This window comes from Conger conger, chromosome 9 (assembly GCF_963514075.1).
Source record: "Conger conger chromosome 9, fConCon1.1, whole genome shotgun sequence".
Taxonomy (NCBI): Eukaryota; Metazoa; Chordata; class Actinopteri; order Anguilliformes; family Congridae; genus Conger; species Conger conger.
In genome coordinates, this window is record NC_083768.1 from 40584711 (window position 1) to 40608360 (window position 23650).

Sequence of the window (23650 nt, forward strand, 5' to 3'; positions counted from 1 at the left end):
TGCATTAAAGTTTAAATACATGCCAGATTACACACCATATACACGGCCCGTGTTAGCTAACAAGCCAAATGCTTATAAGATGAAGTTGATATCACACTGAACTAGAAAATAAGCGCTAGCTAACGTTAACTACTGACGATTGATCGTGGTATGCGTGTTGCAACCTAATTATTCGGACAGAAAGTAAATAAATCAACCGAAAACCCATAGAGAAGGATAATCAGTACAGTTGTAAGCCATAATTAAGTTAACACGAATAACATGTTAGCACTGCGAAATTGGACGTCAGCATTCGTTGATTTCACAGATAAAACTGAACCGGAATCCACCATATACAGCAGAAATTAATAGGACCGTTAATAACCCGGAAGTGACGCTAACTCTCTCTCATTGGTCCACTAAATGTTAGTACAGTTAGTCCAGTGCCTAAATGGCACAATAAATTAGGAAATTTGGCCGTGGACATATATAAGACAAGCAAATTAATCTATTACTCCTAAATGTTATTGTGGGGAAAAACTAACTCGAGTTAGTATTTTCCCCGCTATTGTATTTCCCCGCATTGACGGGTCAGAATGACCTTTTCCAACCCCAGTGAGCACAGTCTCTCATGACCAGGAAATGCACCACCAGGAAATGAGCTTCAAAAAAGAAGCCCGGTTTTGGCCGCTTGCTCACACCATTGCTCTGCATTTATTGGTGAATACCGCGACCCTTCACGTGCTTGCTTGATACCTTGCCCTCTTCCTCTCTTCTTAGCTCTGTGACACAGCGTGAGCTCTTTGGTAACGGTTCTGCGCGTCCCTCATTGCACACGTGATTAGGCTTGAGACCAAAGACGCACAACTGCGCATGTTCTGTTGAGCGAAAATATTATACTTCCTGGTTCTCATGTTCTCTCCATTGGTTTCTACGGGCGTCGCTGTCTCTACATATATACTGCCAGGGTTAGAGTAACTAGCTAACTACCTTTTAGAATATTTGTGTTGAATTGAAAGTTGTCTCAACTGCGATTCTCAAGTACAATTTAAAACGCCTATAAGGAAGGATTTCTTCCCATATTCTTCTGTCCTCTTCTGTTTCGGAATTGTAGCTTATTATAGCTAAAGTGTCGCTCACACATGGAGCTGCCATGCATTTCTTAGATACCGGTAAGGAAATAAAGTCAGTAACGTCAGCTATTGAAGAACCTCGCAAAGGAAAACCCAGGGTTAGTGGACTGGTTTGCTGACCCAGTACACTTGTTGTTGTTGTTGTTGTTGTTGTTGTTGTTGTTAGTATGTATATATAGCTAGCTTGCGCATTATCCTCTTGCACGATTTAACGTTATGCAAAAGTGGTTGCATGTGTATTCATTCACTCTCAGTGATGACGGTGTGTTTCTTGGCTGGTTACCAATGATTTTATGCCTTTACGAAAAGACCACAGTTACCTTATAATGCATATGTGTAAACTTGAAAACACACTGTTTAGACGGAGTTTTACTAAAAGCTTTGTAGCTGCGCTGTGACGATTAAAATATGTTATGTGTCCAACAGCATTTCTAATTGCGAGCATATGTAATTATCACCGCATTAATAAGAACCTTTTTGTTGCTAATGAGATTGCTGAGGTGACACTAAGTTATAGCACCCCGACATGCAAAATAATGTTATGGCTCTCAGTCAATGTATTTCTAAACTTTTGGCTGTGAAGACCATGTCACTGGGCTTAAGTGTTTTTGATGTAATGCACACACCGTAAAAGTTGAACCAGTTGATGCTAACAGGAACGCCATGGTCATGTTTCATGTTTTCTTTCTTGTCAGTTGGATTATGACTGGTTTATTGGCACGATGAGATGTTTACACAAATTTGAGGTGACTGGGATTTGAGGTTTGTGACCAATCATTTTGACCCCCACCCCATTTCCAACCTCCTGCAGGAGGTGATCTTTTACCACTCAATTCAAATTGGCTGCTTAAAGTAAACTGACTGTCTGTCTTATCTTTTAGAAGTGGCTGTATCTCAGAGAAATATTGTATCTTCAGGGGAAATGACAGAATTTAAACACCTAAAGGAAGAAACATGCGTAGAATCCGAGGTGAATATTTCAAAGGAGCAGGAAGACCAAAAGTGTGCTGCAGCTTCTCAAGCCCTTCAGCATGAAGACACAAGTAATTACTATCACTAATACTGTCTACATCGTATGGCGGCTATACACTCACAGAGCACTTTATTAGGAACATTTTAACTTTATTACACCAACTTATTTATGCTATTATCTAATCAGCCAATTGTGTGGTAGAAGTGCAATGCATACAGTCATGTAGATACGGGTCAGGAGCTTCAGTTAATGTTCACATCAACCATCAGAATGGGGAAAAAATGCTAAGTGACTTTGACATTGGAATGATTGTTGGTGGCAGACTGGTAGATTTGAGTATCTCTGAAACTGCTCTCCTGTGATTTTAACACACACTAGTCTCTAGAGATTGCAATAGAATGGTGCAAAAAACAAAACAAAAATCCAGTCAGCAGTAGTTCTGTAGACAGAAACGCGTTGTTAATGAGAGGTCAGAGGAGAATGGCCAGACTGGTCAAAGCTGACAGGAAGGTGACAGTAATGCAAATAACCACACATTACAACAGTGGTATGTAGAAGAGCATATCTGAACACACAACACATCATAACTTTGAGTGGATGGGCTACAGCAGGAGAAGTAAAAAAAATAAAATAAAAAAAGTTTAATAAATAGCTAATATAGTGTTCACTGTGTGTGTGTGTGTGTGTGTGTGTGTCTGTGTATATGCACTTTTTCCCCCACCAACTAACCTTTCTGCTTATATGTTTTGTATTAATCTGGCCACTGGGAGAAGCGGGTGACCTCACACACCACCATAGCATGTAGGGACTAAACAGTTATCTCAGATAAGATTAGAATACATTTAAAGATTCAAAAGTGAGCAGCAGCTAATAAAGGAATTGTGGTTTGAACCACTGTATGCTCTTCCCTGGCAAGTGAGGAGTTAAAACAACAGTGACAAGCTTTATAGGAATAATGTGATTAAGTAATGTCATTACATGATCCTGAGAGATTTAGTTTTAAGGTTTTAGTTTTAGTTTCTTATCAAGACAAATCATCTTTAATGCTGTTTTATAAAATGGTAAATGACTGCATTTATATAGCGCCTTTATCCAAAGCGCTGTACAACTGATGCTTCTCATTTACCCATTCATACACAAACTGGCTGACACACAAGGCACCGACCAGCTTGTCAGGAGCATTTGGGGTTTAGGTGTCTTGCCCAGGGACACTCCGACACACCCAGGGTGGGATTGAACCGGCAACCCTCCGACTGCCAGACGACTAATCTTACCGCTTGAGCCAATGTTGCCCCAATATTTTTATCTTGAGCAGTGAATATGTTGGGAAGTTTATGGATACTACTGGCTGTCTGAATTAAGTGAGTGGTTAAATAAATTGGCTGTCCACTTAGCAGGAGGTGGCAGCACTGAGGGACAGGAGTGTGCAGAAGATGGTTCAGACACTGTAGCTGACCCAAAGGAGAAGGAGAAGGAGATGGGAGACTCCACAAATCACTCCTCAGTCAAAAGACCCCGTAAATCTGATAAATGTGAGTTAAAAACTTTCATGGTTTTAATTGGGCTGTTTGGGGTTGTAAGGGTGCATTCAAAGAGCAGTCATAAAGTATTTATGACTACATTTTCTGACATCACTGATTCACATCTGATTCAGTGATTTAAATAGTGTTCCCATCTTTGTAGGACATTAATAAATTATCTCAGTTTATCACACATATATTTTATGGGCAGAGAAACCAGTGAAAACTTTATCCCAAATGTAATATTCTTCTCTCCAACTGATCTGCATGATAGATTTAAATGATGTACACTATGTTATGTTATGAGAGTCCTATGTGCAATATGTCCTAATGTCTCTGCAGCCCTCCTGTTCCAGCAGTTGGTGAAGCTGTTTTTTGGCTGCCTAGCAGCAGTGACATGTGGCATGATATACGCTGTGTACCTCTCCACCTACCATGAGAGGAAATTCTGGTTCTCCAGTAGACAGGTGAGTATTTCGGTAATCTGGTTTGGCAGGACATTGGATGTGTGAGATTTCAGTCTCACACTGGCTCCTGTTCTATTGACACCTCAGAGTACTGAACAGAGATAGACAGTCTCTTGGCCCTTTAAGCCACTCCCATTACATAGTTACATTTTATTTATAATCGTGACATTCCGGAATACACTTGTCATATACTGTAGATATATAGATGGCACTGTGGTCAGAGAGAATGTCTTGAGATGAGGTTGAGGCGAGATGCCTTGGTCTGTCTCGAGCCTGGTCCTGTAGGCCCACAGCTCGTTCCACTTTGAGTTAATCTGTTTGTGTTACATCAGGAGTTGGAACGGGAAATCACCTTTCTGGGTGGCAGTGGCCTCTACTACTACTACTACAAGCACATGCTGGCTGTACCGTCCTTCGAGAGAGGTAGCGCGGCAGTTTCTTTTCTCATGAAATACAACAGGAGGGAAAGAAGAACATGTTATTTCAGTCTGTTCTGGGACCAGAAACACAACAGACACTATGTGGCTTTGCTTGTGCCTAGACCATTTATATTTACATTTACCTGAGGTTGGTTTTGATTACTGCACATGGCGCTGTGTATTAGGGATGCAGGAGCTGATGCATGATAACAGGACCGTCTCCTCTCAGACCATCAACGCTGTGGAGCAGCTGTTCTTGTACCCTGAGCTCGTCACCAGCTTCCTGTACAGAGTTACAGGGAGCCAGGTCAGTCACCGCCTCTTATTTTCAGAGGTCTACACCAGGACCTATGTATGATGGGCTAGAGATGATAAAGCTGCTGTGGTTTTAAGTCCCTGCACAATGGGATCGGGACATTCGTGCTGTCTATGGAGAAAAGCGTCAAAGCATGCTTTATTGTGCACAAAAATTCTTTCAGTTTCCGTTTCCTACTCACTTTTCCCCCTCTTCTTATCTTTTCCGAATATGAAAGGTCAACACTGGGATTGGGGGTAAATCTGTACATCACACATTATTAGTGCATTTCGTAATGTGGCATTTGGATTAGGATACACCATTAGTTTTGAATTTTCTCTTATTTCTCAAACAGAAAATCTGTACTTTATATATGTAACAAATGGCTTTTAACCTCATTAAAGCCATTTCTTAACTCGTCGCTTATTATGGTGAATGAAAGTACTGCCCAGCATGTGTCCCTGGTTTGCATCTCTATGACACTGATATGACCCTCCATTTTGCAGGATGTGATAGAGCCGGTCTACTTCTACATTGGTGTGGTGTTCGGCCTGCAGGCTGTGTACGTGACGGCGCTCTTTGTGTCCAGCTGGGTGATGAGTGGCACCTGGGTGGCGGGAATGCTGGCTGTGGCGTGGTACATCATCAACAGGTGAGCCAGATTAACCTAGTGAGCTAGAGCTTTTTATTCAAATTATTTATTTGTTTTTTGTGTTCCCCCAGGCCAGACACGACCAAAGTGGACTACGCTATTCCTCTGAGGGACAACTGGGCTCTGCCTTACTTCTCCTGCCAGGTGGTGGCCTTAACCGGGTTCCTCAGGAACTGCAACAGCTCTGCTACAGAGGTGAGGTTTCAGTGTAACCGATTGAAACCTGCTGCATAAAACAGTGTGGTTCAATTCCTAGATGGAGATTGTAATAGGGAGGTAAAGCCAATGTTTTGGGAACTATACTTCCAGTATACTGCTCCCTATTAAATAGAGTGGCAAAAGCAAAATATAAGCAAACTACATAGCATTGAGGTCTGGGTTCAACATATGCATTTCATTGTTTAAATACATACTTCCAGAAGTATTGGAACAGTATTTGGTATACACTGAAGACAATTGAGTTTGAGGTCAAAATATGTACTTGAGATATGAATTTCAGCTTTTATTTCCTGGTATTTTTATCAAGATTTGTTAAACAACTTAGAACATATAACCTTTTGTATCAAACCACCCAATTATTAGGTGAGCCAAAGTTTTGGAACATGTGATTGACAGGTGTTTCTGTTGCCCCGATGTGTCCTGTTGGACAATAAATAGTTCTGAATATCTACCCTTGGTTTTAGCCTTGGGTTTTGCCCGTGAAGACTGCAATTGTGTTAGAAAAGATAAACCAACATGAAGACCAAAGAGCTCTTTTTGTGAGAAAAGAATGTCCTTAAAAAGAAAGAAACTGGTGGGCTATTGCCCAACAGACATTGAACAGGTCGGCCAAGTAAAACAACAACAGCAGTTGATGATAGAAACATTGTGAGGGCTTGAGACTCCAAAACATCAATCACTGACATCACAAACAGGGGTAAAGATACAGTATCTCAGTCAGCTGTTTGAAGAAGACTACAGAGATTACAATTTGCACAGAGATGAGCCACAAAAGTTCTGGAATAAAGTTTTATGGACTGATGAGACCATGATTAACCTCTACCAAAGTTACGGAAAGGCCAAAGTGTGGAGAAAGTAGGGATTGGCTCATGATCCAAAACATACAAGCTCATCTGTGAAGCACGGTGGAGGATCTTTATTAATTATGTAATGGTAGCAGCAGGATGAATGACTGGTTTTATTTTTTTATTTCTTTATTTATTCCCGCCATAATAATAAAAAGAATAATAAAGTGTGGAAAGAGTGACTTGTGTACACATATGAACACGCAGACCAACGGGCAGATAGACAGGAACAGACAAACAGACAGGTGGACAAGTGGGTGGTTGTTGATTGGAGCCTTGAATGGATAGTATGGAAAAGGAGAGGAGGAGAAAAAGTAATAATAATAAAAGTAACGATGGGGAAAAAATGAAATAAAATAAAAAGAACATGATGAATATGAATAACACATTCTTAAATACAAAAATATGTATACAAAAAAAATAAAAATAAAACTAACAAATAAAAAAGCAAAACAAAAAACAGTAAAAGGAAAATATGCATGATTATGGATGGGTTGGATTAGGATATGGCATTGCATTGCATGGATAGTGTTTCTAGAGTATGTGAGTATATTTTGGTTAGGGTGGGGTTGAGGGGTTAGTCCACAGGCAAATGGAATGATTTTATGAAAGGACTCCAAATGTTTGCCACGTGTGAGCTTTGGCGCTGGTGTGAAATTAGTTCCATGGATATGTGTTCTTTGAGTAGATTAAACCATTGTATTATGTTTATTTTGTGTCTTGTTTTCCAGTTTAAGAGGATGGTTTTCTTGGCGATAGCTAGGGCAAGGTTTGGTATTTTGATTTGGTGGGTTGATTGTTGAGAGGTCTCCTAGTAGATAGAGAAGGGATGGACAGAGTGGAATGCTTTGGTCTGTGACTTGTTTCCAGAAATGGTGAGTTGGCGGGCAGAGCCAGGTAGAGTGGAAGTAATTATCTGGGGTATTCAAAGAGCAGTGAGTGCAAGTGTCTGAGTCCACAAATCCCATTTTAAACATCTTTTGGTGGGTGATATGAGTTCTGTGAATTACCTTGTATTGTATTAGTTGCAGGTTAGTATCATCATGAAGGTGTTTCTACAGATTTGAGTCCAGACGTTTGAATTGTAGCTGAGTGATAAGTCTTTTTCCCAGGCTTGGATGGGGAGGGATATTGTTAGGTCTGTGGTTGATATTAGTTTGTATAATTTGGTGAATTTTTTTTTGGTGTTGATTATTTTATTAATTTCATCCATTGGTGGTTGTAGGTAGTTGTGCATTATTTTAATTTTATATTTAAAAACAGATTTTAATTGAAAGTACTGGAGGTATTGCTCTTTCCCAATATTATACTTATAGACCAAATCCTGGAAGGTGATGAAGGTGCCATCCTGAAAGATGTGTTGAAGATGTGTGATACCTTTTTGTTTCCATGAGGTGAAGGAGAGTGGTGTTTTGTTAATCAAGAAGTCAGGATTGTGCCATATTGGAGTGTATTTGCATGGGGTCATTGTGAATTTCAAGATTTTGTTAACTTTCCACCAGGCATTCAGAGTTGTTGAAATGACAGTGTTTTTGAAGCAGTTGTGGCGTTTTATAGAGGCACTGAGGAATGGTAGATCGGAGATGGAAATTTCTTTACATTCTGATTGTTCTATTTCTATCCATGGGTTGTCCTGTTGGTTGGGATGAATCCAGTTTGTGATGTCGTTTAGCTGGTTTGCCAAATAGTATTGATAAAAGTTTGGGGCTTCCAGTCCTCCTTGAGTTTTCAGTTTCTGTAAGGTAGAAAGTTTGATCCGGGCCATTTTATTTTTCCAATAGAATTTAGTTGTGATGGTGTTTAATGAACTAAACCATTTTGTGGCTGGGCTGGGTTGGAATCATTCTGAAGAGGTAATTAATTTTTGGTAGTATGGTCATTTTTACAGTTGCTATTCTGCCAATTAGAGATAGTGGTAAGTTTGTCCAACGGTTTAAATCATCTTCAATTGTATTTATTAACGGAATGAAATTAAGGAGGATGACTGGTTTTAGACTGGCCAAGTCAATTACCAGACCTTTTGAGCATACATTTCACCTCCTGAAGGGGGAATTTCACAAACAACTGAAAGAGGCTGCAGTAAAAGCCTGGAAAAGCATTACAAAAGAACAATGCAACAGTTTGGTGATGTCAATGGGTCGCAGGCTTGATGCAGTTAATGCAAGCAAGGGATATGCTACCAAATATACTTAAATACTCACTGTTCAAATACTTTTGCTCACCTAAAAAATGGGGTGGTCTGAAGGTGCTATGTTCTAAGTAGTTTAACACATCTAGGTGTGAATACCAGAAAATAAAAGCCGAAATTCTGAACTCTTGTCTCGTGTTCATCTTTATATCCATCCATCCATGCATTATCTGAACCCGCTTATCCTGATCAGGGTCGCAGGGGGGCTGGAGCCTATCCCAGCATACATTGGGCGAAAGGCAGGAATACACCCTGGACAGGTCGCCAGTCCATCGCAGGGCACACACACCATTCACTCACACACCCATACCTACGGGCAATTTAGACTCTCCAATCAGCCTAACGTGCATGTCTTTGGACTGTGGGAGGAAACTGGAGTACCCGGAGGAAACCCACGCACGGGGACACGGGGGGACACGGGGAGAACATGCAAACTCCGCACAGAGAGGCCCCGGCCGACGGGGATTCGAACCCAGGACCTCCTTGCTGTGAGGCGGCAGTGCTACCCACTGCACCATCCGTGCCGCTCCTCATCTTTATATCTCAACCCAAAATGTATTCAGTGTTTTCAGTGTACAAAGTAATTGTTTGAGAGGCTAAAACTCAGTCTCCCATAATGCTTTCCCTTTCATAGTGACAACATTTCCATAATTGAACCATCCTAATGCCACTGACAGTGGTATCTGCACTCATTTATCGTCCCGAAAGTCTGAAATTATTTAAATTGATGCTACTGCAACAGATTTTACAGTATATTTGCCATCGGGTTGAGTCTTCAGTGCAATGGTACGATAAGCAGTACTTCAACCAGGATTTGAACTCATATCCTTCTGTTTACGAAAAGTTCATTGTCCATAATGACCAATGGTACCAGTAATTTCAGGCCATGCAGATGGGTCTACGGATTTGTTTCTGTACTCTCCACAGGTTTCTGTCCTGCCACTATGGGTTTATGTACGTATATTTGTGCACATAGCTGAGGTGTCCTTATGTTGCAGATGTTCTGCTATCTCCTGATGGGAGCTTCCACCTTCACCTTCATCCTGATGTGGGAGTACAGTCATTATGTGCTCTTTGTCCAAGGCCTGGCCCTCTTCCTCCTAGACTGCTTCGACCTCGTACAGCCTCGCAAGGTCCAGCATCGCTCGCTGTCCTTAACTTTATTTTTTTATTCTGTTTAGCCTTTATTTATTCAGTTGAGCGCAGAGAGAAGCAATATATATAAATATATATAATATATATATATATATATAAATACACACTCTGTATGCATCTTCATATTGTATTGTATGGGGGCGACATTGGCTCAGGCAGTAAGAGCAGTTGTCTGGCAGTTGGAGGGTAGCCGGATCGATCCCCCGCCCATGCTGTGGCTCAATCGTCTTTGGTGTGTGGGTGTGTGAATGGGTGAATGAGAAGCATCAATTTTACAGTGCTTTGGATAATGGTGCTATATACAGTTAGGTCCGGAAATATTTGGACAGTGACACAATTTTCATAATTTTGGCCCTGTACGCTACCACAATGGATTTGAAATGAAATAATCGAGATGCAATTGAAGTGCAGACTTTCAGCTTTAATTTGAGGGTATTTACATCAAAATTGAAGGAAGGGTTTAGGAATTGCAACAATTTTCATACATAGTCCCCTCATTTCATGGGACCTAAAGTAATTGGACAAATGAATATAATCATAAATAAAATGTTCATTCTTACTACTTTGTTGAGAATCCTTTGCAGGCGATGACTGCCTGAAGTCTGGAACCCATGGACATCACCAAACGTTGGGTTTCCTCCTTTGTGATGCTTTGCCAGGCCTTGACTGCAGCTGTCTTCAGTTGTTGTTTGTTTGCAGGTCTTTCTGCCTTAAGTTTTGTCTTAAGCAAGTGGAATGCATGCTCAATCGGATTGAGATCAGGTGATTGACTCAGCCATTGTAGAATATTCCACTTCTTTACCTTGAAAAACTCCTGGGTTGCTTTCGCAGTATGTTTTGGGTCATTGTCCATCTGTACTGTGAAGCGCCGTCCAATCAACTTTGCTGAATTTGGCTGAATGTGAGCAGACAGAATGTTCCTATAGACTTCAGAATTCATGCGGCTGCTTCCGTCATATCATCAATAAACACTAGTGACCCAGTGCCATTGGAAGCCATGCATGCCCATGCCATCACACTGCCTCCACCATGTTTTACAGATGATGTGGCGTGCTTCGGATCATGAGCCGTTCCAAGCCTTCTCCATACTTTTCTCTTCCCATCATTCTGGTACAGGTTGATCTTAGTTTCATCTGTCCAAAGAATGCTGTTCCAGAACTGGGCTGGCTTTTTTAGATGTGTTCTGGCAAACTCTAATCTGGCCTTTCTATTCTTGTGGCTTATGAATGGTTTGCACCTTGTGGTGAACCCTCTGTATTTGCTCTCGTGAAGTCTTCTCTTTATGGTAGACTTGGATAATGATACGCCTACTTCCTGGAGAGTCTTCTTCACTTCACTAGATGTTGTGAAAGGGTTCTTCTTTACCATGGAAAGGATCCTGCGATCATCAACCGCTGTTGTCTTCCGTGGACGTCCGGGCCTTTTTGTGTTGCCGAGTTCACCAGTGCGTTCCTTTTTTCTCAGAATGTACCAAACTGTTGATTTGGCCACTCCTGATGTTTCTGCTATCTCTCTGATGGATTTTTTCTTTTTTCACAGCCTAAGGATGGCCTGTTTCACTTGCATTGAGAGCTCCTTTGACCGCATGTTGTGGATTCACAGCAACAGCTTCCAAATGAAAATGCCACACCTGAAATCAACTCCAGACCTTTTACCTGCTTAATTGATGATGAAATAACAAAGGAATAGCCCACACCTGCTCATGAAACAGCTTTTGAGTCAATTGTCCAATTACTTTAGGTCCTTTGAAATGAGGGGACTATGTATGAAAATTGCTGCAATTCCTAAACCCTTCCTCCAATTTTGATGTAAATGCCCTCAAATTAAAACTGAAAGTCTACTTCAATTGCATCTCGATTATTTCATTTCAAATCCATTGTGGTAGATTACAGGGCCAAAATTATGAAAATTGTGTCACTGTCCAAATATTTCCGGACCTAACTGTAAATGCCAGCCATTTACCATTTACCATGTTACATTAAGTTCCTTTAGCTGTTGCCATTATTCTGTATGGCATCTTGCATATGCAATGCACAGTTCTGAACAGAAATGCTGTCTCCTATTTTAAGCTCTTGTAAAGTAACATACAAATCATATGATAAATTGACTCCTGGGTAAACTTTTCCGTGGAAGAAATTTGTTGCATGTTAAACTTCATACTCTGCCACATTAACATTTTGTTAGCATTTCATTGAATCATCACAGTGGAATACATTGAATACATTAAACATATTTCAGCTGAACATATTCTAACTGCAGAAACCATTGGCCCTTACTTGGAAAAATTGCTCCCCTCCTGTGCTCTCCAGATGGCAGACATTCACAAGGTGTACCTGTGCTCGGTGGTCCTGGCATATGTGCTGCAGTTCCAGAACCCCAGCCTGCTCAGCTCCCCTCTTCTCAGCCTCCTTGCCGCCTCCACAGTCGCCAGGTACCTGCAGGTAGAGCCAACACCCTTCCTACAGTCTGAGAACTGCTAATAACAAGACTTTGAGGCCAAGTTGAGAGTTTGAATATCCTCATGAGCCAAAATGTACACCCCCCTTCTTTCAGCACAACCTGAAGATGGGTTCCCTGGTGGCTAGGCTGATGAAGATCCTGCTGCATTTCTACTTAGTCTTTACTATAGGGATGACCTTCAGCTATGTTGTGAAGGTAATTACATTACATTACATTAATGCCATTTGGCAGACGATCTTATCCAGAGCGACGTACAACAAAGTGTAAAATGCATACCCATAACCAGGGATAAGTGCTGTGAAAGACCCTAGAGGGAAGTACAATTTCAACTGCGACCTGCACAACAAAGATTAAGGACCAGGGCCTATTTGATCATCAGATTTTTTATTTTTTTTATTTTTTCCTCCCTAATACCGCAACACGCAAATGTATGAACAAACCGCTTACCTAGCCAAACAAAACTAGCAACGGTATCATCACAAGTAAATACACAAGTAAATATCACAGGTAAAGACAGGGAGAGGTGCAGCTTGAATAGGTGCGTCTTCAGTCTGTGCTTGAAGATGGCAAGAGATTCTGACCTCCACAGGGAGTTCGTCCCACCACCGTGGAGCCAGAACAGACAGTAGTCGTAAGCGGGAGGTGGAAGTTTGTAGCTCTTATGGGCTCTGACTTAAAAAAGCCTCTACTATTTGTGAACATGCACATATAGCTTTTGTCCTTTTGCTGAAATGTCGAATTATTCAGACATGATTACCAGTGCATTTTTTTGTGCAGCCCTTTAGTGCAATATTATTTTGGATGACTGGATAAAGTACTGTGTTTTTGTTTTGATTATGTACATGCCATGACATTTTGCATTTTTATTCCCTGTTGTGCATCTGCGTTTGTCTTCAGAGAATCATGCCTGTCAATGAAAGCGACCACATGTTAAAATTCCTTGAAGTGAAATTTGGACTAAACACAACAACGTGAGTGCCTTTGAACTTTCCTTTGATCAGCCAGAAACCTGAGTTGTATAATATGAATGCTGAATGCTTCTGAAAATGTGTATCTGTAAGTTAGGTGCTTGTGTTGTAGTGGAAAATTTGTGGCAATGTTATTTAGAATCCGTTTAAGCCAATAGTTTATCTGGAGGTGGGATCTCAAACTCTAGTCCTTTAAACCAGATCCCTACTCGAATAATGGTGTACATTTGTTTTAATTTCTTTTATGTTTTATTATATTACAATATTATATTTATTTATTGTCATTTGTTATTGAAATCGTACTTTTACTATACATTTTTAGATTATTTTTTCATGGATGTTTTTATTCTACTTCATGTAAGTCAGGTCTCTTTTGAAAATGAGATCTCTATCTCAGTGGGATTTACCTCAATACATAAAGGTCAAATAAATAAATAAAATAACAATTCCATCAGTTTGTAGCAGAAATTGTGAAATAACAGGGCTGTGTGTTGAGGGGAAACTCATATTGCAATGCTGTCCTTCCCAGGGACTTTGTGCCAAACCTGTTGCTGTGCCAGGAGGGCTTCCAGTCCCCCAGCCAAGACTTCTTCCTGCGCCTGACGCAGGCCTCCGTTCTCCCCTTCTATCTGCTGGTGCTGCTGGTGTGCTTGCTGTCCATACTGCAGGCCATCTACAGGAGGCTCAGGTCAGCCCTACGCAGAGCTCAAGTTACATTACATTAGAGTTTTACCGGGGAGGAGGTTACTAATAGGCCAGAAAGCATATTCAATACTCGGAATGTCTTAGCTGATATTGATGGTGGATACTAGATAAATTGCATGAACTAAAGACAAATAAGGCAGCAGGCCCCGATGGCGTATTGCCAAGGGTACTCAAAGAGTTAAGTGAGATCATTTTTAAACCACTGGCAAGTATTTTTAGATAGTTTTTAGATACTGAGAAATACTAGATCCCAATATATAAGAATGGGGACCATACTGATACAGGAAACTACAGGCATGTCAGTCTAACTTGCATCACATGTTAAATACTGGAATTTATTTTGAATTATTTATTGAAAATGATAACATTCTAAGGGATAGCTAACATGGTTTTTGTAAGGGTGGGTCATGCCTGACAAATCTTTTGGCATTCTTTGAGGAAGCTATCAAGTGTATTGATGTTAACAGGGCTAATTATACATATAGATTTCCAAAAAGCATTTGATAAGGTCCTGCATGACATATTCATTATCAAAATGAGGACGGTAGGAATTACAGGAGCCATTTCAAAGTGGGTTTGGAACTGGTTACGGGATAGAACACAAAGAGTAGTAGTAGAAGGAACCTTATCTGAGTAGGGTATTTTGGGAAGTGGAGTACCACAGGGTTCGTGCTGGGGCCATTGCTTTTCCTCATTTATGTAAGTAACCTTGACAGAAACATTGAAAGTACTTTATTTAAATTTGCAGAAGGTACAATACTTGGAAGTTTAGCTCACAGTTTGGAATTGACTTATGTAATTCAGGAAGATTTAAACAGAAGTGGGTGGAAACATGGTAAATGAAATTCAATATAACTAAATGTAAATTTCTACATAAGGCAGGATTACTTTATAGGTGGTACAAAATTGGAAAGTGCTCAAGTTGTGTTAAGAGGTAGTAAGGGGTAATAGTTGATCAAAACCTTTCAGGTTCTAGTCAGTGTGCAATAGCAGTAAAAAAACAACAGGATGCTAGGATACATAGCCAAGACTATTGAGTATAATTGTATTATAATTATAATATGTATTATAATTGTTATACTCACCTTATACAATACCCTTGTTAGACCACGCTTAAGAATTATGTACACTCAACAAGCGTATTAGGTATTTATTAGACTTATTTTTTAGACTTCTACTGCTGTTGCCTATCCACTTAGAGTTATGATGCGTTGTGTGTTCAGAGATGCTCTTCTGCATACCACTGTTGTAATGTGTGGTTATTTGCGTTACTGTCACCTTCCTGTCAGCTTTGACATTCTCTCTCATTAACAAGGTGTTTTTGTCTGCAGAAATGCTGCTCATTGGATTTTTGGATTTTCTTTGCAAATTCTAGAGACTAGTGTGTGTTAAAATCACAGGAGATCAGCAGTTTCAGAGATACTCAAACCTATTTGTCTGCCACCAACAATCATTCCACAGTCAAAGTCCCATCCATCCATCCATTATCTGAACCCGCTTATCCTGATCAGGGTCGCAGGGGGGCTGGAGCCTATCCCAGCATACATTGGGCGAAAGGCAGGAATACACCCTGGACAGGTCGCCAGTCCATCGCAGGGCACACACACCATTCACTCACACACCCATACCTACGGGCAATTTAGACTCTCCAATCAGCCTAACGTGCATGTCTTTGGACTGTGGGAGGAAACCGGAGTACCCGGAGGAAACCCACGCAGACACGGGGAGAACATGCAAAGGCCCCGGCCGACGGGGATTCGAACCCAGGACCTCCTTGCTGTGAGGCGGCAGTGCTACCCACTGCACCATCCGTGCCGCCACAGTCAAAGTCACTTAGATCAAATTTTTTCCCCATTCTGATGGTTGATGTGAACATTAACTGAAGCTCCTGACTCGTATCTACATGATTGTATGCATTGCACTGCTGCCACACAATTGGCTGATTGAAGTTCTGAGGATAGACCGAAAATGCTTAATCTATTTAAGCTTAGTAAAAGGAGATTTAGGGGGATTTGATTGAGGCTTTTAAATTAATTAAAGGGATTAACAAAGTGAACAAAAGGCAATTATTTAGGGTGAGTTTCATTAGCAGAACGAGTGGGCACAAATGGGAATTGGCAAAGAAAAACATTCCACACAGATATTAGGAAGTATTTTTTTCACAGAGTGGTCACTGTGTGGAATAGCTTGCCAGGACATGTAGTGTGCATTTCTGGGCTGAATGGCCTGTTCTCACCATTATGTTATGTTATGTTATGTTATGATAGCTTACATTATATTTGATTATATAATGCATACTATTTGGGCCTTGTAGATTTGGGCCTTGTAGATTAATCTGACAATCTGAGATTAATCAAATATTTAGTAGTTTTTCTGTTGTGACTCTCAATTTCTGAATCTGTTGTTACTCTTGTTTTGCATTGGCTGTGCTGCGGTGTGAATGGTTATGTCTCTGGCAATCGATTGGACAGTGGAGAACCAATGAAATCCAACCTCAGGCTGGAAGATGGGCGAATAGGAGAGAAGCCAGAGGTCATCTACCATGTGTTTCACACATTGCTTTTTGGCATGCTAGCAATGGTGTTTGAGGGGTACGTTAAGTAAAGTCTGTCTGGAGAGCTCTTTTTCATTTTACAATTCATTTTTACAGTTAAGTTATTTATTAGTATAGATCTACACAACATTTTCAAATTCACAAATGGAGCCCTGTCTTTGTCTCATTTAGCAAGCAAGCAGTTTAATGCTCATTGCCCTATAATGATTCAAGTAGAGTTTGGCACTGAGAATAATTAAAGGTCACATTTGTCCAGCTTGTGAGCTGACTTCACTTCCTCTGCAATAAAGATATTATTTTCATTATCATAAAATAATGCACCTGTTGTGCATATTTCACGTATTTAAGCTTTTGTAGTGTTAGGAACTAAAACATATCCCATATACAGTATATGAGTTTGAATCTGTTGCGATGTGATTAAATCTCCTCTCTCTCCCCTGCAGGATGAAGTACTTGTGGACGCCCTATGTTTGCATGTTTACGGCGTTTGGCGTGTGCTCCCCAGAGTTGTGGATGACCGTATTCAAGTGGTTCAAGCTAAAGTCTGTCCACCCTGTGGTCCTGGTAAGACCTTTCTTACTGGTCTTGAGATGAGAAAGGCACTGAACCACACATCCATGAATTGAGCTACAAGCATACTTCCCAAAACATTATACTATACTGCCACCCACTAAAATCCAGACAGTTATGCATGTATTATTTCATAATAGTAGTAGAAAACTAGATTATCCCTCAGGGGGAAATTTGTTTTACAGCCAAACAAGTCAAAATACTAACAACAATACATTCAATACAAAATCTAAGACATTACATAACATTAAAGGTGATAAGTGGTCATTACCACGGGTATTTACACTTGTCTGATTGTTGCCTCTTTGCTTGATCCAACAGGCTCTTATTTTGAGTACAGCGGTTCCTACAATCATTGGTTTCAGTTTGTGGAGGGAGGTGGGTTATGCATTATACTGTTAATTTCAAGTAACTTTGCATTGCGCTTTCTTCCTGATACATCTGATGAAAAAGATCATTTAACTGTGTTATGTGCTCTATTCTTGCTTGAATATATCTGACTCCTGCTCTTTTTATACAGTCTATCTGCTGAAAAAGATCATTTAACAGGGCTGTGAACTCTCCCCCTGCTCTGCTCTCATACACCGGCTGACAATTTGTCTATTGGAGGCAGTGTGTCTCTGATGCTTACCTTTGCCCTGATGTTTCCTCCCCCTGCAGTACTTCCCACGTGTGATCTCAGAACTGACTGAGCTACAGGAGTTCCATGAACCAGACACAGTAGAGCTGATGAACTGGATCAAGTAAGAAGATTTCCAACCCTTTCCTCAGCCAAGTGCAGTGCACTTAAATTCCTTCACATCATCATTCTTTCAGTGTCATCAAAATCCAATTATTGTGGCTATCGTGTATGGGATACATTTTCTGATTACTTGCAGATTCATTTTTAAATGAGATACTACAATATGGTATTTATGTTTATTTCAACAGTATGCCTTTGGGACGACTGTAGCTGGTCTGATATAAAATTGGCAATATATGCAAAAGACACATGGTGGTTTAAAAGCGGGGGGGGGATCTTCTTCCAGTATATTATGGAATTGCACCTTTGTCTCTCTTTGGTTCTCCTCTCTCTCTGTCTCTCTCTTTCTCTTCTCTCTCTCGCTTTCTTTCTCTCTCCATCTTTCCCCCTCCCTCACTCTGAGGAGGCAGGCTCCTGTGACAGCAGTGTTTGCAGGCAGCCCTCAGCTAATGGGGGCAGTGAAGCTGTGTTCAGGCTGGACTGTGACCAGCCTGCCCCTCTACACTGACATCAACCTGCTGAGGAGGAGTGAGAACGTAAGTCAGGCATGCTGTCTCCTTTTTAACCTGTCAGACGCAGTTCTGCTGCATATGGCCAAGAAGGCCACAAGGCCATCAGGGTCCTCAAGGGCCAAGAACTCCCTTTACCTGGGAGTCAAAGACAGTCTGGCCAATCAGTAGCACAAATTGTTCAATTAATTATCCGGGAGAAAAGAAAACCAGGGCTGGATTTGGATTTGAGGGCCAGATTTGATGATACCTGCCATAGGTTCTCATCCATTTGAACCCTTTCAGTCCCAAGCCCAATATGAAGTGGTTCCACCAAAATCCCAAGGGGTTTTGGCTTTGGTTGAGAAAATTGAGAGTTGATAATTTATTAAGGTTTTAATAGGGGCTCAAAACAATAGTATAGATGTATATTGCAGCAGTTATTTTGATTGGTTGAAAAGGTGTAAGCTCGAGAGTGCCATATGGCTCTCTTCAGACTCAAAGGTTTAATCCCAGTGTAGTTCCCCAGGCCTCACAATAGCACTGCTTTGGCAAAACTGATATGTTGCATAAATGTGTGTAAATGCGTGCACCCAGATTTACCAGGTCTATGCAATGAGGCCTGCAGAGGACATCTACAAGATCCTGACGTCGTACAAGGCCAGCTACGTGATCATCGAAGAGACACTCTGCGCTGAAATGAGCCCTGTAAAGGGCTGTCGAATTAAAGACCTGTTAGACATCTCTAATGGACATGTGAGTACCGTACCCAGACCAGCTGATGCAGAACTCCTGCTGTGGACGATGCTGGAGAGCTAGGAGAGGAGAAGGTTTCAAAGAGTTTGAGTTAACAGGGAATCCATCCTCTTGCCCTATTTCACAAAGCAGAATCATCGCCTGATCTACTGCTGCTTTCTAGTGATCCTTCCTTGACACACAATTGCTGTATATACACTCACCAAGCACTTTATTAGGAACCTTTTTGACTTTATTACCTTACTTTTTTTTAAAAGATATTTTTTAGGCCTTTTCCAGCTTTATTGGACAGTATAGTATAGAGAGACAGGAAGAATGGCGAGCGAGAGAGAGGGAAAGACAAATGTCAGACGGTCGGATTCGAACCGCCGACGTCGCGGCTCGCAATGAGCATACGGTCAGTGCTCTACAGGCTGCGCCACCGAGACACCCACACCTACTTATTCATGTGATTATCTGATCACCCAATTATGTGGCAGCAGTGCAATGAATACAAACATGTAGGTACGGATCAGGTGCTGACTTTGACCGCAGAATTATTGTTGGTGGCAGACAGGTAGATTTGAGTATCTCTGAAACTGCTGATCTCCTGGGATTTTCATGCGCACTAGTCTCTAGAGATTGCAATGGAATGGTGCAAAAAACAAAACAAAAATCCAGTCAGCAGTAGTTCTGTAGACAGAAACGCGTTGTTAATGAGAGAGGTCAGAGGAGAATGACCAGACTGGTCAAAGCTGACAGGAAGGTGACAGTAATACAAATAACTACACATTGCAACAGTGTTACTGCAGCAGAAGAGCATCTCTGAACACACAACGCATCATAACGCTAAGCGGATAGGCTACAGCAGTAGCTTAAGTCTAATAAATACCTAATGAATTGTTCAGTGTGTGTATATTTCCAAAATATTTAAAGAATAAACAAATGTGTGGCTTCTTTGGTCATCTTTTATTATGACAAATCACCATTTTTGGTAGAGGTGACCTTTTTATTGTGAAGGTTGAAAAAGGTTACATTGACCGAATCATTGGTTTCTGGCTGCAACAAAATACAGCAAAGAGACATTGTGCATTGATACAGTTCTGGTTTGTGGATTTTTTACCCTCCTTAAATCAATGAACAGATATCACCTTTGGGGAACATCAAATTATGCTGTTGAATACACTTCAGTCTAGTCTAATACATGACTGGGACCCGGAAGGTTGGTGGTTCAAGCCCCAGAGTAGCCATGATAAGATATGCAGAGCTGTTGGGGCCCTTAATCCCAGCTTTATCTCGGTCGTCGGTGTATAGTACTGACTGTGCATGCGTTTGTGCTTTGAATCCCTCCCAGATAATGTATGAGAAAGGAGAGATGTATGCCTTTTCCAAGTACCGACGATTCTGCCACGAGATCAAGATGAACTATTCCCCCTACGTCAACTACTTCACCAGAGTCTTCTGGAACCGCTCATACCATGTCTACAAAGTCAACTCTGTCATCTCCTTCCAGTACTGAGAGCTCTGCAGACCAAACTTATCTGTTTCTGTGCGAATGGAGACAGCTGTGGTCTTTTCACAGCAGACTGTCACAAAGACGCTTTATATAGTAAACAGAAGGGAAGAAAAATGGGAAATATCAGCCCTAACCCCCAAATCATTCTACAGGACAATTTGCTCTAACAAATGGGCAGAATAGCTTAGTCTATTTGGTGTGCTTGTAAGTATTCCAGAATGTTGGTTTCAGATTTCATTAGTTAATGATGTTAGTCAGATGGATGTACTCATCCATGCTCTGCTGTACATTGTTCATGTGGCGTTCGCAATAATTGTGTGTGTAATCACTTGTATGTATAACGTGGTATATGTACTGGCTTGTGTGTGTGTGTGTGTGTGTGTGTGAGAGAGAGAGAAACCCTTGTTTAGGGTTTTCTGTGATGTCAATGACCATGTGTGTGACCATAGATAAGAGTCCCCTGCAGTGCTGTGTACAGGTGATCCTGCCTTACCACTCAATAGCAACCTATGTGGTCAATCTAGCACCTGCAGTATTTGTGCAGTCCTCCAGCTCAATAGCTGTGAAGCTTGGCTTTGGGATTACAGAGTGAAAAGTGGTTGGCTGACTGCAAAGTATGCTTATGTGCAATCTCCCCAGTTAATAGAGTACTCTGCCGTGCTGGAAGGAGAGAATGGGGGAAAAAACTCAAGTTGGGAAAGAAAATAAGGGATTGTTAGTGTAATTCTGCCACTGATGCGAGTGCTCTATGCTCGCATCATAACCTAGGTCAGTTCAGTACATTACCCCTTAGTCATCAAATTCAGCAGAATTTCCATTTCTAACTGCCTGTTAATGCTGTGGAATATAACATTTTCTTACTTAAGACATACAGTGCATGTTTATTTATTAAATTACCCATACTTCATATAAATGGCCAAATAGACTGCAGTGCTACCTGGCTATCTGCTGTGATGCAAATGGCGAAATGTCAAATGAGGGCAAGCGGTGCTCACCTCAAAGCCTGATGGGTAGTGAAGGCTGGCCCAGAGACTACCCATTGAACTATATACAAGGGGTATTACACTTTCACCTTATTTATATTTATTCAAAAAGGTGTATGTGCTTTTCCTTACTGAAGGCTTTGACTCCACTGTTGGCCTACCTGAGGTCCTTTATCAAATCCCAGCCATCCTTAAACATTGTTACTGTAATAGGTTTTGCATGATGTCGAGTACAAGGTCATTTGCTGCTGTAAAATGGAGCTCAAACAATGATAGCTTGTATGGGATTGTCTCTCTGTTATGTCTCGCTTGCCTTGGTGTCCTTCCTAGTATGTTGCCGATCTGTCATGTCACTGTACCCTGAAAGGTCTGCATTTGTGAATGCCTATTTTTGTAGGCTGAAGTTGGAATATGAACATTAAGTTTATTTTCAGATGATAGCAAAGAAACTGTCCATGACCTATACCTGCAATTAAATGCTTTATATTTTTTGGTGGTTTTGTGGTTTAACTTATAGCTGTGTACTAGGTGCATAATTGAACTCTGAAATGTGTTTCTAGTACCTTTTTGAGGTTGTAAACACTACTGTTCACAAGTTTGGAGTTCTCAATTAAGGTTCTGTTCCACAGAAAAAATCTAATTTTCAGTCTAATTTACTTTTTTCTGTTTACTGCTGCAAATCATCCCTCAACTATTAAACTTTCAGGATAATACCATCTTTTGAATGATATGGTGAAATTAGTATAATTATTTACCATTTCTATCGTTGAAGTCAGATTTTCTCAAAACCTGATTTTGGATGATATTACAGGACTCCATTACCATTACCGTAATTGTTTTCTTGTTATAAACTTTAGGGGTGGGTACAGCATCACAGATCTCATTTTGAGATCCTGAAATTTCATTATATTTCTTCATAAATCAGGAATTTCTAGAAAAATTACTATTGGGTACTGGTGATAAAAAATTGCTCAAATCAATCTTCAAAAATGTATTTTATTTATGATCTCATATAATTATAATGGTAACTTAATTGATTCAGAATTTCTCATTTCTCAATTTACATATTGTCAGAATTTATCTTTTCAAGTCCATACCTCATGATAATTGATTCATCGTTTTTGGTGGAACATAACCTTAAATTTGCAGAGAGATGCTAAATAATTTCACTGCAGTAGGCCACCTGATGTGTGACTGTGCAGTCATTGGATCAAATTAGTCCCTCTCGTTCGATGAGGCAGGGATTCTCTGATGATTGAAACCCACCCTCCCTAAACAAGTCAACTAGTTCAGTCATTGACCATTTCATATTATTACCCCATTCTTTATGAAAACCTAAACATTTCTGTTGAAGTTTAATGTTTTACACGCACAGAATATATTCATCTGAATGCTCACAATATTCTAAATGCACATGACTGCATACAATAATTAATGGTAAATAAGAAGCTGTGATTGACAGGTATGACAGTTCCAGTAGTCCTCACAGAAAGGCTATGTGGAGTTAAAACTTACTCGGTTGAGCTAGAGCTTGTACCTTTCATGCAAATGCTTGAGCCATCGCATTCCTGATTAGTCAGTCTTGGACTGTTGATGATGTCTCGATTTAGATTACTTTTCACTGTCGTTTTTGGATTGCGACGCAAAATCACCTGTGGCTTTAATATGTTGGCACTTTTTATACACATTTATTAACGTTTTTATCATTGTGAAAAATCTGATGTATTTATTTTTAGTTTTTCATAACGCATATCACATATCCACCCGTGTTTAAGCACAGCTAAAATTATATTTGAAAGAAATTAAAGTATGATACGATTGTAAAATCATCTAACTTATCACGTATGGCCTACTGCCTTATAACCCTAGAGATGCATGCTTCCCGGGAAACATGGATAGTCAACATGTGCATTGTGCATTTCTTGAAAGTATCCTCTATTCCCTTTTTTGCCAATGAGCCTTTGGGTAATCCGTTCAGTTATTTAAATGTACTATATATTTAATGTAATGTTAGGCGCTACAAATAGTTTTACAAATACAATGCTGTATAATTGTAGGTTAGTTATATCCCAGACATAACACTG

General features: G+C 40.5%; 1 protein-coding gene across 12 annotated transcripts; it reads left to right on the forward strand.

The window, feature by feature from the left end:
- The first annotated feature begins 637 nt into the window (after positions 1-637).
- On the forward strand, positions 638-22057 carry LOC133136741 (probable C-mannosyltransferase DPY19L4). 12 transcript variants are annotated; one of them, XM_061254426.1, is made up of 21 exons: positions 638-699; positions 1808-1874; positions 1994-2155; positions 3480-3617; positions 3948-4072; positions 4405-4495; positions 4677-4798; positions 5293-5438; positions 5510-5633; positions 9689-9823; positions 12155-12286; positions 12399-12500; positions 13203-13276; positions 13803-13961; positions 16450-16569; positions 16976-17096; positions 17424-17480; positions 17763-17845; positions 18248-18380; positions 18930-19088; positions 20422-22057. In XM_061254426.1, exons 3-21 carry the CDS (start codon positions 2035-2037, stop codon positions 20584-20586), a joined length of 2307 nt encoding a protein of 768 aa, XP_061110410.1. In that variant the 5' UTR covers positions 638-699; positions 1808-1874; positions 1994-2034; the 3' UTR covers positions 20587-22057. The 12 variants fall into 12 exon arrangements, 11 of the variants coding, with proteins under 11 accessions (XP_061110410.1, XP_061110414.1, XP_061110409.1 ...); XM_061254425.1 differs by lacking the exon at positions 638-699 and adding an exon at positions 898-1210; XM_061254429.1 differs by lacking the exon at positions 638-699 and adding an exon at positions 898-1210 and having other exon boundaries at positions 2030-2155.
- The last annotated feature ends 1593 nt before the right edge of the window (positions 22058-23650 follow it).